General features: G+C 39.5%; 2 protein-coding genes across 4 annotated transcripts in view; one reads left to right on the forward strand and one right to left on the reverse strand.

Moving 5' to 3' along the window:
- Positions 1–4,862, forward strand: part of OLA1 (Obg like ATPase 1) — a 172,532-nt gene extending 167,670 nt beyond the window's left edge. For all 3 annotated transcript variants that reach the window (XM_050969059.1, XM_050969060.1, XM_050969061.1), the window contains 2 exons: positions 19–141; positions 4,337–4,862. In XM_050969059.1, coding sequence (XP_050825016.1) covers positions 19–141; positions 4,337–4,438 — 225 coding nt within the window. In that variant the 3' untranslated portion in view covers positions 4,439–4,862. The remainder of the gene's footprint in view (positions 1–18; positions 142–4,336) is intronic.
- Positions 4,863–6,917: 2,055 nt separating this feature from the next.
- MAP3K20 (mitogen-activated protein kinase kinase kinase 20) overlaps positions 6,918–18,360 on the reverse strand; it is a 564,831-nt gene continuing 553,388 nt past the window's right edge. The window contains exon 13 of the transcript XR_007776452.1: positions 6,918–6,927. The gene's annotated coding sequence lies outside the window, so the exon portion shown is untranslated. The remainder of the gene's footprint in view (positions 6,928–18,360) is intronic.

Genomic DNA, 18,360 nt, shown 5'->3' on the forward strand with positions numbered 1-18,360 from the left:
TGGTCTTTCCTTTGACAGAAAGGGACGAAGGCTCCTCAGGCAGCAGGAAAGATTCACACAGATTTTGAAAAGGGATTCATTATGGCTGAAGTAATGAAATATGAAGACTTTAAAGAAGAAGGTTCAGAAACAGCTGTCAAGGTGAGCTCCCCATATTTTCCTGTGCCCTCCCCCATACACACCATTTTCCCATTTCAAGACTCTTCTTTCATTGGGAAGAAGTCTGTGGTAGTAAGTGAATCTGACAGCTACCTCTAATAATAGACCACAGATGTACTGTCATTTTATACTGGGAAAAGAATTAAAATGCACTAGTTTAACTAACAGAGATGTGACAATTTTAGTAACTGAAATATGACAGCTAACAGACCAAATGTCAACATTACGAGCAAGAGATATAACCAAGTTTCACATAGGTTTATAATATTAACCATCTAATCTTAATATTTTAGACCATGGTGATAGTTTTGTAACATTTAAAAATATTTTGACTCTTTAGAAAATTGGCTATTTTTAATGGGATGGCTAGCTTTCAGATTACTTTAACCTCCACCTTCATCTGTTTCTATTGACAAGAAGTACGTTTGTTTTGAAGTTATCAGTGAAGGCATTAGATTACAACTGTGTATCAAATTTCTAATGCAAATGTCTAAGGAAATATTTTATTACTGAAATATAATACTTTTTTGTTAGTATCCTATCATAGACTACAGTGGGCACGATTAAAATGTTAACATTTGCCATGTTCAGCAGTTACCATGCGTAAAGTAAACACTGTGATGCAGTAGATATCAAGATTTTATAGTGCCCACAATAATTGTATGCAGCCTATACTGTGTAATAGATAGTTTCCTGGCTATTATTTATGGAATAGATTATAAGCTAATTAAATGAAAAACTTTTTTCTTGTATTGACACTTTGTGATTTTTTTTCTTGTGCTGTACACGTGCATGAAGATGAGGCATTTTATCTGCGTTCTCAACACTAGAGGGCAGAGACTGATTGGGTGCCCAAAGTTGTGCCCTTATTACTTCTGATAAATTAAATCTGATTTGCAGTTATTAAACATGGAGTAAAATTATACATGGCAAATAAATGTAGTAAGAAGAGCTGTATTTCTTTGTAATGCTATTTCAGTCTTCGCGGTTTTTGTTTTTATTATAAGGAAGTAGAATTTCCCTTTTTCACATAGACTTGGTGAGTGTTGCATTTTTAAAAGGTTAGTTAGGTTTAACCCACCACAGTATTTGAAGGCTCCTACTATAATGAGTTAAAGAATTTAAAAGGCTCTGCCTCATTTTTTGCTATTTGATAGTTTGAAAGCTACGCAAAACTTATTTCAGATTCCTCTAATTCTCAATAGTATCACTAAGGAAGATGATACTGAGCAGCAGGGCTTTTATAGGTCTGTTTGAACCCCAGGAAGTGGAGGGGGAGGAGAAATCCCAGTATAATTAGTTCATTGTGGCATGTGAATGATCTTGTGAAAAGGGAAGTAGAGTTTATAGTTGTACAGCTAAACCACAGTGTAAATAAATCAAATATTCTTTAGTCAGAAAACTTGTTTATGTAGCTGGAACTCAAATTATGCTAACAGTATTTGCTGAAATACACATATGAGTATCCAGTGTAAGAGCTATGTCATCTTAGTAGATCATCTTTAGTAAGTATTTTTCTGGTAAGTTTTGATTTTGATGTTTTCTCCCAATGTAAGAATCCAGAAATTAGAACTTTTTCTGTGCTCCAACTGTAAATCATAATTAAATAGATTTTGTTATGAACAAATTTTAATATGTCTATAGAGCACAAATATTTACATTTGCTTATACAGACTTTTTAAAAGCCTAGTAAAAGGAAATCCTTGCCTTTATAAAAATTTATATTACATAGGCTTCTTAAATATAAATTGAAAAATGCTGTCTCAGGCTGTAGACGGTATTAATTAACTTATATTGCTGTTAAATTTCAAAATTAAACTTGGGAGCTTTCGGATTCAGTTAAAATAACATTGGTATGTGGAGTTGCTTATTTTGTTTTATCAAGTTGATCGATTTTTTAAGTTTGATTTTGTGTGTGTGTAACACCAGTACAGCATAACTAATTTAATGCCAGTGCTGTGAACTATATACTGAATAGCTCTGTGTGGGCTTTGTAGTCTACAGGGATATCACATTATTAGCAATCATATCTGCTTAGGCAAAGCTGGCTTCTACAGATGGCTGCTTTCAAGTGCAAATGAACTGGTTAGACGTGTCTTGTTTAATACATACTCAAGATTCACAAATGAGTATTGATTTTTTTCAACCAGTGTTTCTGATAGCAATGGAAATGGATTAAATGGTCTCTAGAGAATTTAAAGGAACACTGTCACTGTTAATTGTAAACTAGTAACAGAAATACATAAATGTATATTAGTGTGTCAAAATATATTTAATGAAAGAAGACTATATCACTTTATGACATAATGTAGTGGTGTCCTAGAAAACCTGAACTGGTGCTGCTTTGTGTAAACTAGGTTATTGTGTAAATATTTGTGAATAATGCATCTCTCCTTTCTGCACTTGAAAAGTACGTGTATTTATCTGTAAAAAGTCTACATACATGTGCATGCAGCTTATGCTTGCTGATGATTTTTTGCAGCAGATTGTTTTATTAGTGTTTATGCTACCAATTAGTCTAATTACTCTTGACTTAGAGCATTATTAGTATCTTCAAAGGGAAGAACTACTAATATTACTTGAGAGCAAACTTTGTATAGTCTAAGAAAATTTCCAGAAAAAGAAGTCAACATTTTAAAGATCTTATTTTGGTATTAATAGACATGTCATATGGGATAGGGTCAATTACTGTAGCATTAAGTGTTTGTTGTATAGGCTCTTGCATCTGAGAGATTTACCGGAGGTTAAAGTCACTGGTCTTCCCATTTAAATTGGGAATGACAGCTACAAGATCATTGAGCTTCTAGATTCCTACATACCAACATGGGAAATGTGGTGTTTTGCAAAGGAGGGTTTTGTGGAAAAAAAGTACCTACAGTAATTATGTACCATTAATCTGACCTGTTCTGCTGTAATTAAGGTCATTAGTTAACAGCTTTTCTACAGTGGTATCTTAGCATGCCACCACTGTGGTAGGTCATTGAGAATATTGACACAGCAAAGTCTTGCATGGAAGCGGTTTCCCTTGCAGGAAAACTCTTCAAAACAGGAAGAGTATTGAGCTACAGGAGTGGGTCTCAACTTTTCCATGTTGTAGATCACTTCTTAAAAGTAAATGTTCGTGTAGACCTCCTTAACACCCAGCCTCACAATATTGATCACACACCTTCCCTGTAGTCCTTATAATACTTGCCTTAATAAAAACAAACCAACTTAGGACAGCATTGAAGACAGAAGAAAATTGTCACACACTTCTGTGCAGGGAGGTACCAGTGTGTCGTTGCATCCACATCTATTGTGTATCTGCTCTGTTTTTTTTTCCCCAAAGTGTAGGACTTTATATTTGAGTTCTAAATATCCTGTCATTGCCTCCAGCCTGCTCATTCAGCCCTGTTCTAAACTCAGCAGCCCACCTTGCTGGTCACTTCTGTCCTTTTGTGGGCTTGCTGTCCTCCTAACTTTTGTGTCACTGGTAAATTTGATTAGTTAAATTTACTCCAAACAAATACCTAACAAAAAGGCTGAGACTTTATTTTGTGTTTCTCAGTCCTTCTTGTCCTGTGCAGAAGCACAAAAGGAAGCTCTCCTTGAGGAGTATTGCATGCCCAATTATAACTTTCTGACATGGTGGGATGATCTTTGTTTTGACTGTGCGTGCTTCTTCATTGAAAGCAGCAGCTCAGCAGACCATCGGGAAGTGGTCAACAAGACCAGTATGAGAACTGTGTAGTTAGGATACAAATCATTTTTTATTGTCTTTCTAGCAGTAAAGTCTTAGATTGCTATCATTAGTATTTACACTTGAGGACATTTTGGAGGTGAGAATAAAAAGCCTAAGAACTGAAAGAAAATGGTGTTTTATCCATTTTGTTCTAATAAGTTACTGGTGTTTGCAGACGCATCGGAAATGTACCATTAGCATCATGTAATAAAGCTTCATGATACCGATCTAATCATATATATGTGCCATCAGTTTAATGGAGAGGAAATTATGGTTATCTGTGTATGTAAAATCCAGTTCTGCCCAAATCAAGAAGTCATTACAAGAATCAAACTCTGAATTTGAGATAATGGTATTGTTTTATTTTAAACAAAAGTATTTTAAAATCTGGGTTTTTTAAAAAAAACTTAATTTTAAAATAATAACCTGTTTTTCTCCTGTCTTTCCCATTTACAGAGCGCTGGGAAATACAGACGACAAGGCAGAAATTACATAGTTGAGGATGGCGATATTATCTTCTTTAAATTTAATACACCTCAGCAATCCAAGAAGAAATGAATATTAGATGTTGCTCATTGTTCACAATAAACTGTGCTACTTCAAAAAGCATATGAATTTTTATTTAGACAGAATATCTAAAAACAGAAAGCATACATTGTATACCTAGGGGAAAAATCTCCCCCCTTCCCAATGAAAATACTTGTTTGTTTTGAATTAAAATATGGCACCCCCAGTGAACATACAAGTTCACTAAATGTGAACAGCTTTGCATTTCAAATGATTAAGACCCTACTCCAAATTGTAGAAGCTTTTCAGGAACCATATTACTCTCATGATACTTCATTAATCTCCATCACGTATGCCAAGCCTGACACGTTTGACAGTGAGGACAATGTGGCTTGCTCCTTTTTGAATCTACAGATAATGCATGTTTTACAGTACTCCAGATGTCTACACTCAATAAAACATTTGACAAAACCAACCTTGGTGTGTTTGGGGATGTCTGTATTGACTGACTGTGGTGTGCTGAATGCGATATGGCACCTGGTGGATGCTGATTACAGAATTTAAAGGCATGTGTATGATACAGTAACCGGCAGCGTGGGGCAGCTGCAATTGTATCTTAAGAGTGAGTCTTTCATGGGACTCAGAAGATTAGGATGCCAATGATTTGTCTCAAAGTTAATGAATTTGTAGATGGACATTCATTGAAAGATGATAGTAAGGATAATAAAAAGATATAGCATACGTGATTTTGACCAGAGAGAGCAAAATATATGTAGGAAAATCATATTATCTTTGAGGCTGAAGCTTTTTTGTTAAAATCCTTCTGAAAAGAGTATTTAATTCCTGCTTTTAAATTGTTAAATTGCAGAGGCTGGTCCAGTGGTGCCCAGTGTAAGATGTCCTCTGTTCAAGGTTTTAGGGCAAGAGAGGAGTATGTAATAGTCTTAAAGAAAGAGGTCACAAGGTTCTGTCAGTCAGACAGTTCCACTGACATGGGCAGCAGCTACTTGCTTACCCCTTTAACCATGAACAAGAGCAGATTTCTCTGGATATTGTGGAAGAATAAGTTAAAATGGGGATACAACTAAAAATATTAACTCACTTCAACACTTAGTATTGCTCTGACAATGCACTCAATTCATTTAAGATATCTTCTTTGTTTTCTAAAATGCACCCTAACTCAGTTCGGTTATAGACACAGCAGGGGCTCCAATGGGAATTATCTTTCTCTTCCCTAAGGTTCATAGATATGGCAAAGCTCCAGCCATCCTGTGACCAATTTATTTTATCAAAAACTTTGAAAAGCAACTGATCCAGGCAAGCCTCCCTGTTTAAGATATTGGGAGAACCGGTATTGCTACAGTGCTGGGCTGCTCCTGTAATGCTGCCTTTGAGCCACATTAGTTTCTCAGGAGGAGTAGGAGAAAGATCAAAGTCAGTGACACAAGGTGTCTTATTGTAAAACAATTGCCATCACTCCCTAAACTGCAATTTGCGTTAGGGGGACAAGAATGCAGCTGACTTAGAGGGACAGGAATGCAGCTTTTTGTTTTTAAAAAGCTTTATTTTTGTCATTGAGGGAGAGAGGTGAGAATTTTGAAGTATTTTGAAGCAGGCAGCAGGAGCCTAGGACTTTCAGTAATCCCATAAATTATATTGGCATCCTAAGTGCACTGTTCTCACTACCATAATTTGATGATTTCCATACAATTGAAAGAAATTAGGACCACAATTCTGCACTGGAAGTACAATCTGTGAAGCAGAAAGAAACTAAACCAATCTGATTCTCTTGGAAATCAGGCAAGGTAATGACATCAGAGGGCAAGGGGTCATGCTGGGATTTAGCCACAGTAAAAAGTTTAGGAGATGAGGTCTAGCCAGTGTCCCAGGAGAGCCACTGTCTTACTTTGGTATAGACATCAGTCCCCAGTTTGTAGCCCCCTCATGAACTCTTTCCTGCACTCATACAAACTGAAATCCAGCCCGAGGCCTGCAGAATAAATTAGGGTCCAGTCTTGTTGTAAAGTTTCTATGGGTGTCACTTTATTGGAGCAGTGGAGTCCAAAGGTGAATAATGTTCTTATGTCCTTTAATCATTTCAAATAAATGCAGAAATTATGCTAGAAACCAGAACTGCAGAATTTGGGGACTTCTTCATATGACTGGATTTCTTAATTGCATTTTAATTTCTTCATAACTTGACAGTAATTTTGTTACAGCTGTACATATGATAGCATTTCCAGTACCTCCCCAAATTTTAAATTTCATCACAGAAACTGGTCTGAACTGGTCTTATTAACTGGACTGAAAAGTAAGTCATCTCTCTCTGAATAATTTGTCTGATTAACCTCATAATTTTAATTGATCTTTTAAAAGTATTGTTTAAAAAAGCATAATCTGACAGTTTTGCCTGTGATCAGTCTCTCCAATCTCCAGTGCTACTTGACAGCTATCACAATAAATATTTGAGCACAGACAGTCCTCATTTTCTCCAGCAGGACTGAGAGTCTGCAGGGCTCTAAAATGTAAACTCCTAAAATCTAACTCTTTTTGTAATGCCTGTGAACACTTATAATTTTATGCACAAATTTGACTCTCACAATCTAGATGGTAGGAAACTTCACTTAAAATCAACCAACCACCTGTAAATACCAACCTGCACAATTGCTTCAAGACCCATATATGACCATGCCCCCCCACACCTGTACAAATGCTTTGAAGCCCTATGATTAGTGTAGGAGCAAACTGATCACTACAGTGGTTAGAATAAAATGGAGTGGAGGGAAAGCTCTTGGTACCCCAGCCAGGTGAGCTGTTGTGGGGGCATTGTTCCCCCAACCCAGAGAAAGGAAGGAAGCTCTCCCTTTACAGTTAGCAGAAGAGATGAAGCTGTGCTCCCTTTTCCCCTTTACTTCAACATCTGAGTTACTGTAAATGTGACACCCTTTGATGGCTAAAGAACAACACAAGCACTGATAGAACAAGAAAATTGTTACTTGCTTCCAGTAACTGAAAAATAGGGGAGAGAGTCTGGAGTTTTGCACCAGTGTAGGCAGAGCAGAAAGAGGCCTAGTATTGCCTTTTATGGACAGCACCATCTCTGAGCAATCAGTAGTCTCCAGCTTGACACTTTTTGTTTCTGAAGCACTCCAAAAATGTGATGTTTCAAAGCTTGATAAACCTTAAAAACATCACTAAAACTAAAGGCTTCAGACTACTGACTCAATGGATTCATTAAAGTATAGGAGGTCAGATCCCAGTATCTGGCTGACCTTGGTACAAAACCTGGATTGTCAGGGGAACATGACTTAAGCCACCTTTCTGCTCCCTTAATCCTGGGTCTGACTGGCTCAAATCAGTCCTACAGGGAATGTTTCACCAGCCAGGGATCACCAAATTGCAGTGCTCTGGCCACACCCCCTTCCTCCCAGGCTATCTAGGCCTAAGAGTGAGGGGGAGCATGGGGTAAAGAGTCAGCTAAGCTGGCTTTATGCCACCTGAGGGTTCCCCTACTGTTGGGGAATCTCCACCAGCCCTTTCAGATTAGCTTTCAGGTCCCCAAGAGCAGCACAAAGGGGACAGAGATGAGGCCCAGGATCTGGCTCAGAGTGTATAGCAAAATGTAAAGTGGTTATTTCCAGCGAATGTTAGTTCAAATGAAACACACAGTTGTGGAAAATATGAAACTAATAAATGTAGTGATCATAAAAAAAGTCAAATTCAGGTACATCTGAGCTCCTCTTGAAAAGTAAATGTTCGCTTTGGAAACCAGCAGCTAAAATGCAGATTACTGTCAACGGTTTATGTTTAGCTGATCAGCATCCATATGGGCCCAGAATAGTTTATTTGGAATGCAGGGTTTCAGCATTTTTGTAGTTGTAGAGTATAAATTTAGTATTCAGTCTCCCTGAATTCTGCTGCCTCAGGCAACCACCCAATTCACCTTTCCTCAAAGGTTACTCTGAAAACACCCATAAATTGTGTAATATTTTCTTTGCTGGGTTTATTTGCACATTTTATTAAACATTTCACTTTCTTAGATTTGCTCAATTTTACCCTTATTTGCTCTTTCACTATGTGTCTATTTTTTGGTCCCTCGCTGTTCCAGCATTACATGGCCGCAATTCTATACAGCTTGACTGGGGCCCTGTCTGCTACAATTTCCCATCCACCTCCCTCCTCTCACCACACGTACACAGTCAGAGCTCTTCCCAGACAGTAGAATCTAGTTAATCAATGAGCTTATGTATCAGGGAGTCTGGGTTAAAAGTAGCTGGGCAAAAGCCTTCTTTTCATTCCTTACTTACCTTTCTTCATGATACACAGAAATCTTGTCACAATGACTATTACTGGGGCTGGGATGGCTTAACTGAGCTCTTTTCAGAACTATATTAATTCTGGTCATGATTGCCCAACTGTTTCTGCTATAGGCAAAAGCCTCACCTGCTGAGAGCCTCCTGTCAAGTACTCTCCAGCCCCGCTGGCTTAGACAGCAAGAGCTTCCAGTCTGGAATTCAGATGGGTGGGCTGTGCGGTAGCATGTGCCACGTGCTTCTACACCACCACGCTGACAAAGAACTCTTTTTAGCTTCAGATTGTAGCAGTGCTTTTCCAGTGTAGTGTTTTGTTATGTTCTTAGGCCAGATAGCTTTCTACTTTTTAAAAACGTTGTCTGCAGAATTTTATGTAAGTAGAAGTCAGCTATGATGATATATTGCCCTTTTTATCAGATGTGGTTAAATAGTGAGCATTACTCAACCCACATGTAAGCTTGGGCTATAAAATCCTGTTGTAAAACAGAAGCATAAGAGTATAGCTAAGTACAATTTGTAAAATTTAAAAACAAGCATATTCTCTCCTCCAGTGATGACCTGGGCACCCCCCCCCCACCCACTGAATTAAGTGAGATCATCTCTTAGAACATTAGTAATTTTTTTAAAACTAAATTGTCCATTTTCATTTTGACTCTTTGGAAAATACTAATTACATATGTTTGATTATGCTAATTCAATCCTTTCACTTCAATTAAGCTAGGAAAACCACTGGATGCTTTGGGAGGAAAAAATCAAAGTGGTGGCATTCATCACTGTATTGTAAGGGATTGAAATCGCAATGTTGTTTTAGCTTTTAAAGTTTTAATGTAAATTCTTTGTTTCTAGGCTCTCTTAGAATCAGTTGTTACTTGGCTTCTACCTACAGGCAGGATCCATTTCTGATCTTTGAGAGCAGGTACATATTGCAGCACATTGTAGCTTGTAAAATTGGTTACATTTGCACACCTGCTCGTAAAAGAGCTGAGTCAATATGTCTGTACATCAGAGATCAGAATAGCTCCCTACATTGACAGACTCCCATAGCCTTTTATTTTCAATATGTAAAACATTTGATTCTGTGCTCAGTGCACCAGCACTTTATAAACCACATAGCAAAATCAGCTATTGCTATTGCAAGTGTATGTGAAGTAGCAAATTAGCCACAAAATAGATTTTTCTCTGTATGAGAATGGAATTGAGTCTAAAGATTTAGGATGGATGAATAGAAGCACATATAGTCCTTCCTGGCCCTTTAAAATTCCCCCTATCCTGTAGAAAGGGAGTGCCTTTATTACAGGAACTCTGTTCTTCAGTGGAATTCCATCTGCAAGGCAGGACACCTGCCTATCAAAAGGAATTTTAAAGAGCCAAGGCTGTATATAACTGAATATGTGCAATCAGGGGTATGCAGTATGGTGAGTGTTGTTTCTGTGAGTAGAACTGATGCAAGAATCTCAATGCTCTATTGACTAAATTTTGAGGAAATGTTCCTAAAAGAGTGGGACTGTTAGCAATAACTGGGACCAGGTGTAGCATGGGTAGCTGCTAGGTGCTGCTCATTCCTGACTTTTAACATCTCCACTGTCCAAGCCCTGAGCAGAGATTGACAATTACTGCAGATTCTTATGTGATTTTGGAATATTTCTCCATCCAACTGAGACCACCAAAAAAATTTCAGTTGTGATCCAAGTCTAATTTGAACCCAGACTTCAATCTGGTGAGTTAAATCACGTAACCTCTAAACTCTTGGGTAACTGGCAAGTTGACCACCTGAGGTCCCTTCCAATCCTGATATTCTATGGTTTATAAATGGAAAGTTCCCAGGTGGCTGAAACCTGAGGACTAGCTAACTTTCATGGTTTTGGTGAGGCCATTTAGGGGACAATGTGCAAAGAAGGGGAGAGGGTCTGTGACAGCTGAGAAGGGAGACTAGGTCAGACTCCTTCAGACCAGGAAGCCAAGAGAAATGATGGGCTTATAGCAGGGACTTTGGTGTTGCCTTCCAAACAGAGATCAGAGTGACACTGGTTCCTGAGACGAGTGAGTGGGGAGCCTCTTCAAACAGCCAGGGTTTAATTTATCGCAAATGTTTAACAATTAATATTATTAATTTATTATAAATCAGTTTGGTTTTGATTCATACTGAGAGACTTCATCCATTTAAAGAGGCCCCCAAGAAGTGTTGGGTTGATGAAACAGCTGATCAGCACCTAAAAGGGTACTTGGAAAGTGTTAGAGCATGTGGTAGCATGATTGCAGCTGTAGTGTAATAAGAGTGCATCAGAACACTGGGAGAATCCAGTGCACTAATGGGCGAGTGAAGAGGCAATCACAATTTCAGGTACAGTTTCAGCCCAAAGCTACCTTCTATACTGGACCCAATTCCTTATCTTCCTGTTATTCCTTCATGAACTTGCCAGATTCTTGCTTTCCAGTAAAAGGAAAAGCTCTCTCTCTTGCAACATGTGAAACCAACAAGTAAGAGAGCTTGTGTGTCTAACACTTGCTTTGATGTTTTCTATGTTCTGTTGCTGAAGGGACACATCACCAAAACAGGCAGTAAAAGAAAGTGCATTTGCTCTCCTTTAAAAACTGCAGGAGAAAACTACTAACTATAAGAGTTAAATTTCCCTAGCATAACAATTATGTGCAAACTATTAGGCTTTGGTTATAAATTCTATTTAAGTTTCAAAGCACAGTATCATTGGTGGTAGCAATAGTAACATCAAACAGCCTTGATAAGATCAACAAATTACGAAGTATAATTGTTTCTGCTGTGGTGTGTACAAGTAGATAAATAGCTCATAAATTAAACCTGAGTGCCTGAGGGTGAGTCATTCATGGACTTGTAGCTGTCCTTATAGTCTCAAGCAAAAATAATTTTCTCTTCAATAATTATACAATTTCAGCTCTTGGAACTGCAATCATAAGCACATATGCCTGGAAAATTAAGGGGAAAGTGCAATAAATGGCTACAGAAGTCTAACTTTAATAACAATAAAAAAGTCTTTGTTTTCACAGGAATAGTTTAATTGAGGTACAGTTTTTGAAACTGAATTTAAACTCGTGTGGAAGAGCAGCAGAGTGGAGCCCTAACTCTCACAAATGCTGCTGGAAGCAAAGGGGGCTCAACACATGGCACAATCTCTCCCCAGGACAATTAAATCTTTGTGTAGGATTTTTCTCATAAGCCCTGGGGAGCCTCTCTAAACAGGGATATCCTAGGGCCAAAGGGCACCAGTACAATCCTCTGTTTATGCAAGAAGTTCTTTTCTCCCCCTTTACAAGAAGAGAGAGCATCTTAAGCCATCGTTTTGGTCTCCAGGTATTTCCTAATGCTCTGCCAGCCATTTATTATGACTCAAATGCCTGTTTAAGCATTATTCTGTAACACGGAGTCAGAGATGATCATGTTAAGAGATGAAATTACCATTGTTGGACAGTGATGGAAATCACACTTATTATCAGACAGTGGTCGCCCAGTGTTAAGCTGCAGACCGAGAGAGAGAACCTAGTGCATTCTAGAATCATTCCAATGATTGCTGTTTCTGCCTGTTAGGCCTAGAATAATATTCCTTCCCACCCTCTCCCATGTTTCTAGATGTCTGTTTGGCTGGAAAGAGAGTGGAAATTCTTTCAGTGTAGGAAGGAAAAGTTGACCATGATAATTAAAAGTAAAAGTGAACTGTCCACTATGTCATAGGCTGGCTAAAAGGATGCTTTCAAGTTTTGAGGGACACTTGATAGTGAAGCATGCTGTGACATTCAGATGGCTGAAACTAGTAGTGTGACTCTGAGCAAGGGACCTGCAGCCAAAGGAGTTAGAAAAATATGTCTAAAGAATCAGATATAGCCTGAATACCTTTCCCAAATGCCCAAGAGGAGATGGCAGTTTTGGTCAGCTTTAATCACAGGTTGGATGATGTACCAATAATGTTTAAATTACAGGTTGGTTTACCCCAGAGAAGTGCCTAAGACACAAGATCAGATACAGCTCCAAATTTCTCTCAAGTTCAGGGTCTTTGTATCTGGGGTTTGGCCCATTCCTAGTTAAGACAATCAGTATTGCAGAGAATGAGGAGAAAAAAATTTCCCGCTCTTTATCCCTCCAAAGATAATTCACCTCCACTCCTGCCTGCATGTGGGAAGGAAAGAAAAGATCTATCCCTTCCGCACTGCGAAAGGCCTCACCTGCTTCCTAGTGTCCAAAAATCAACCACCTTCCCACTTTTGTCCAGTGGTATTTCTGCCCCCTCCACCACAATTGAAGTACTAACCAAGATCTCTGCTGTGCCATTTCAGTGACTACAGGAAGAAAAGGTGTCCTACATCATCTGAATAACAAAGTCCATTCTATTCATTCTGTAGATGCTTCCTGGATAGTAAGAGAGAGGGGAAGCCTTGGTGGAATGTGCACAAGGCCTCAGTCTTTAGTGGATTGATACTTATGCCTCAGCAAACATGGCTTTCCCCCATAGAGTATGTCTACATGTGGAGCTGGGGCCAATACTTTCGCTGTCTTGTCGAGCTAGTGCACTAAAAATAGAATGAAACCTTACCAGCGCAACCAGCTGAAGGGGTTAGTTGCCCCTAAGTATATGCTTAGGGTCTTGGACAGACATACAGTGTGAGTGGGCAAGCCCTTCCCGCTGCAGCTACACTCTTATCTGTAGTCACTAGCCTGACAATAGCACACGCCTGTCTCCTCTAGCTGGGAATCACCTTTCCAGCTCCATGTGTAGACAATCCTAGAGTAGTAGGAACAGGCGTTTCTGTGGCTAGAGAGGTGGTTTTAAAAAATGGAAAGTTCCTTCTCATTCCCATTTTAGGGATGCCACCTGCCCAGGTTTTCCCAGGATCGTCCCTTTTTTGAGCTTGTTGTCCTGGGAAATCTGTCACAGTGCTCAGGACATGCTGCCAGCTGCCTAGTTTTATCAGTTCAAGATCATCCCACATGTCCCAGGTTTTTGTACCTCATCTCCCTGTATGAGACTGCCAAAGAGATCCTAAGAGCTCTCCCAACTACTGTCTTCATTGCTTCTGCCTCTCACACACGTCAGTCTGCTTGTTTAGCTACTGTAGCATCCTGCTGCGGACACCCAAAGTTGTGAGCCACTATAACTCTGCCTCAGTAAGAGTGAGCTTTGCTGGTGATTAGACTTTGTCAGCTCCCTGCCACATCAGTCTGTCTTCCTCACCTGCAAACTCCTCAAGGCTCTCCTTGCCCAAACTTTGCCTGGCAGGTTACAATAAGTGATTTCTAGCCCCTGAGCGCCTCAGAGATGTTGCTCTGCAATGCACAGCCCCTATGACTGTACATTCACAGAAGACATTAAGTTTGCTGCTCTTTTAAAGAGTCAGTACATTACCCCAGTTAATAAGCCGTGAACATCCTCGTCCCTTCAAACACAGCACTGTGTTAGCTTGTACTAAAAATTAAAAAGAAGTTTATTGACATAAGGACATGGGGTAAGTGATACCAAGTGGAAGGAATAAAGCTAGAAATGGTTACAAACAAAGGTAAAAATACACTTTTGAATGGCTAAGACCTAATTCAACAAGCTAGAGTCTTTGTTCAAAGTAGTTTCCTCACTAACCTTCCTGTCCCATTAATAGCTGGCTAGCTCTTGGACAGGATCCTGACCCCCTAAGTCCAAGGTGTTGGTAGGTCTTTTTCTCCTGAGGTGAAGGGTAAGCCAAAGTCTTTCTATGTGTCCTTATATCTCAAAGTCTGCCTTTGTTTCAAGGGTCAAATTGATCGCCTGGGGTTCAGTCTTCTATCTCCTCCCGGGGGCCAACTCCATCTTGATTAAGGGGTCTGGTGTGTTCCAATGTGATGCAATTTTACAATGTAAATGTTCTTTTCCTGCAACCTCTGATACAAATGCATAGCCCACTGAATTTGGCCACACCTAGTTGGTGTCTTTCCTTTGTCTTGAGAGAACCTGTTTACCAGCTGCCCGTGACATGCCTGGTTTCAACACCTTTTAGTCACAGACTTGGAAGCATAATATCAGTGAGTATCCAGAATCCTCACACAGCATTGTCACATACATTTCACAATGGTATTGGTGACTGTGTGGTGGTAGTTTTCAGATGATACCTCCCAAGGCATATTCTGTACAAATATCAGTGCAGCAGTGTCTAGGGTGTGGACACGGGAGGACCCAGGGTCCCAGCTACTTGTATGGCTTCTATCACCATAGTACTGAGCATCTCACAAACATCAATTATGTGATTTGCCTAGGCTCAGCCAGAGACCGGGTGATACAGCTGGGATATGGGCTCTGATCTCCAGGCCAGAGCTTTAAGCACATGACTATCCTTCCTCACTGAACCACATGAGCTGAAATATTTAACACATTAATTCCAGTCTAATGTATCTTCCTCTCAGATACATGATTGGGGGTAAAATTCTGTTTTTAAGCCACCTTTATCTAATTACAACTGTTGTACCCTGATGCCTATCTCCTCTCCCGTACCTCCTGGCTATTGAAGGCCCCTGTCCAGGGTTTTCTTGCCAATCTAGCAGTGCTGTAAAGTTTAGCTGGTGTACAAAGACGTTACAAGGAAAAGATAATTCTCTTGTTAAACGTAGACTCCTGCAGGCTGTGTTTCAGGCAAAGCCTCTGTACTGGACAGGTTCAAGTCTAAAAATGGCTTATTCATTTGAGGTAGGCATTTGACAAGCTGTGGTCAGCCATGGCTTCTCCAGCAGATGTCACTTTGGGAATAGAGGAAAAATAGTTAATTTATATTTATTGTCTAAAACAAAAAAGCTACAAGTATGCTCTTTTATTCCCGAATCAAAATGCTTTAACGACTGGAGCATTTATCACATTGGGGTTGTCATTGTTTTCAATGATGTGCCTGTCTGAAAGGAGATCACTGATGCTTGGGCTGAATGGAGACTGGTGCTGCTAGTATTTGTGCTTTTTAAAACATTTTCTATACTACTTTAAGAGAAAACTGTAAAATGGCAATAATGACATATTATTACAAGTAAATTACACTGGGGAATAGCTTGAATACTGTAGTTGAAACCTAGAATTTGAAATAAGATGGAAATATTCATTTGCACATGGCTTTTGTTCTTATCAAAAATAATTTAGATTAAGAATGAGATTTACTTATGCCTGCACATATAGTTGAGCTAATGTTCAGTCACCTGGTTCTAATGCAGTCTGTCAAGCTCATCTGTCATGTGTTGCCACAATACCCCTCAGGCGAACCACAGCACACTGCAAGAGTGGCATAAAACATTATACGTTCTGCAGAGAATGGAGATATTAAAACAAAACAAAAAAGCCCATTGCTAATAAAGAGCTTGTGTTTAAAGGCTGGTTGTGACTGGTATACACATGGGGAAGGGTAATAGCTCTTTCTTTTCAATTTGACCTTGATGATGAAAACCAGCATATTAAGTATACTCTGTTCTCCTATCTAATGAAGAAAAATTAATATATAGGAATTAGATATTAATAAGGCCAAACCAGATGCAGGCTAACTAGTCAGGGTTCTTATATGTTGCTAGAGTGGGACCAGGACTTCCACTTTCCCTACAAAAATTGTCCCTGAATGTTTGGCAGGCCTGTTCTTGATCTGCTCTTCTATGTTTGCTAAAAACCTCCCTTTCATCTTTATGGCAAAAATCAAAGAAACCCTAGAAAGGCCACTGCTTTAGGGTTAATTTTTGCATTTTTAAAGTCCACACAGGAAATCTCTCAGGACTGGCTACCCATAACTTCATTTGGGTCTCCCTTCTTGATGGCCTAACTGTCACGATCAAAGTGTAGCAGGAGATGCAGATTTTCAGCCTGGGGAATGTTCTTGTCTAACATTTTCCCCATGAATAAAATACTTCTGATGCCACTTGTGATGTGTCATTCCATGTTCTCTATGAAAATATGCTTATGATATGAATATGACATAACAGATGTACTTTATGCAAGATGGCTCATGTGAGATCTTTGGAAAGGTTATGATTTACTGTGATTATTAAATTTGTATGACTATATCATATCTGTATCTGAAGTTAGGAATATTGGCTATGTAGCTGTATTTCAGCTGTTGCTTTGGGTGACGCCCCCTGCTAACACTTCAGGTACAACAATGAAAAAACCCGACGGTGCTGATGGCCCATCAGCAAGAGCCAAATGGACTGTAAAAGAGCTTAGTCTTCCTGTGGTCTTGTCACCCGATAATAAAACGTTACCTGGGACGACTTGTAACTTTCCACTGGAAGGGAAGATGGGGGTCAAACTAAGTAACAAAGGACTCTCGCCTTATGCAAATCCTATTTCAGGGTAGGGAGCGAGGCAGTCCTGATAGTCTGTTCTTCCCTGGTACCCCTCCAAGATGATTGCTGGAAACAGCTAAGACTGAACTGTGGGAAAGAAGTGAACCTATGCTGGAAGAGCGTCTGGCCTGTGAAGAAGATTATTAGAACCATATTTAGGGTGAGAACTTGCATGTTACCTGTTTCTTTAGTGTATTAAGCTAAATGTGTTCTGTTTTATTTTCTTAGTAATCTGCTTTGTTCTGTCTGCTACCTTCTTAACTACTTAAAATACACCTGTTAGTTAATACATTTATTTCTGGTTTACAATATAAACCAGGTTATGTGATTTCTAACTGGGGGACAAGACGTTGTGTACACCCTCCTCCATATTGTATAATGTTGGGTTTGTACTTTAAAGGAAGGTGGATATCTGGGTGCTGTGGCAAGCCCCTTAAGCTGAGCCTTCCCAGAGCAGATCTCTGTCTCTCTGTGCAGCTGGGTGTGGCCCTGCCTGTGTGCTTGGCTGGGAAAGGCTGGGGAGCCTAACCCACAAGACAAGGTAAAGGGAACCGAGGCTGGCAGAATTGTCTATTTCACTGAGATGGACTATAACACCTACTTCACGGGAATGGTGACACTCGTCTCTGTTTTGTGTCTTAGAAGAATAGCTATCTTTAAATCTATTTCTGCATGCCATGAGAGGTATTTGTGACTGATGATATGCTATCATGTGCTTCTCCTATCTTCACTACTGAATACGTTTGAGTATCACACCAGCCATCAAAAATGCCCACAAGAAATGGGAAGATGAAAGAGAAGACCAGACTGTTAAAGAATTGTTGCAATAGTTTTCTGATCCAAGCTTAGTTGTTCCAGAAGTAGGTCCCTAAGAAAGAAAGAAATATAAAAATTTCACTCCTCGGGCATGTGTTCACCATTACCAGCTTGTAAGAAAATATGTCTAGCAAAAGGCTGTTTACCAGAAACTAAGTCTGCAGTCAGTTAGGGTTTTTATTCAGGCCAGCAAATCTGGGCATCTAACAAAGCAGCCAGCAACCCTGGTGATTCTCTCTGTTAATTTCCTCCATGATCCTACACCACTGAGGGTGGGATATGAAATGAGCACTTCACATGAAAAATCAGGTCTCTAGCTGTTAACAGCTAAAATGGGTATTAGCTACAGAAGCAGAGTGAATATAAGTTGGGTGGGTATGTTTGTTTAGTTAACATTTGAATAGAGTATTGTATACACAAAAACAGTTTGTTCCTAGAAGGGGAATGTGGTAAATTAGGAGTAAGTTCTATAATTTTATCTGCAGCTGTTAGGAGGCAGCATACGGGTATCTTGACGAGGGGTGTCTAGACGAGGGGTGTCTAAC

Source organism: Gopherus flavomarginatus, chromosome 10 (genome assembly GCF_025201925.1).
Source record: "Gopherus flavomarginatus isolate rGopFla2 chromosome 10, rGopFla2.mat.asm, whole genome shotgun sequence".
NCBI lineage: Eukaryota > Metazoa > Chordata > Testudines > Testudinidae > Gopherus > Gopherus flavomarginatus.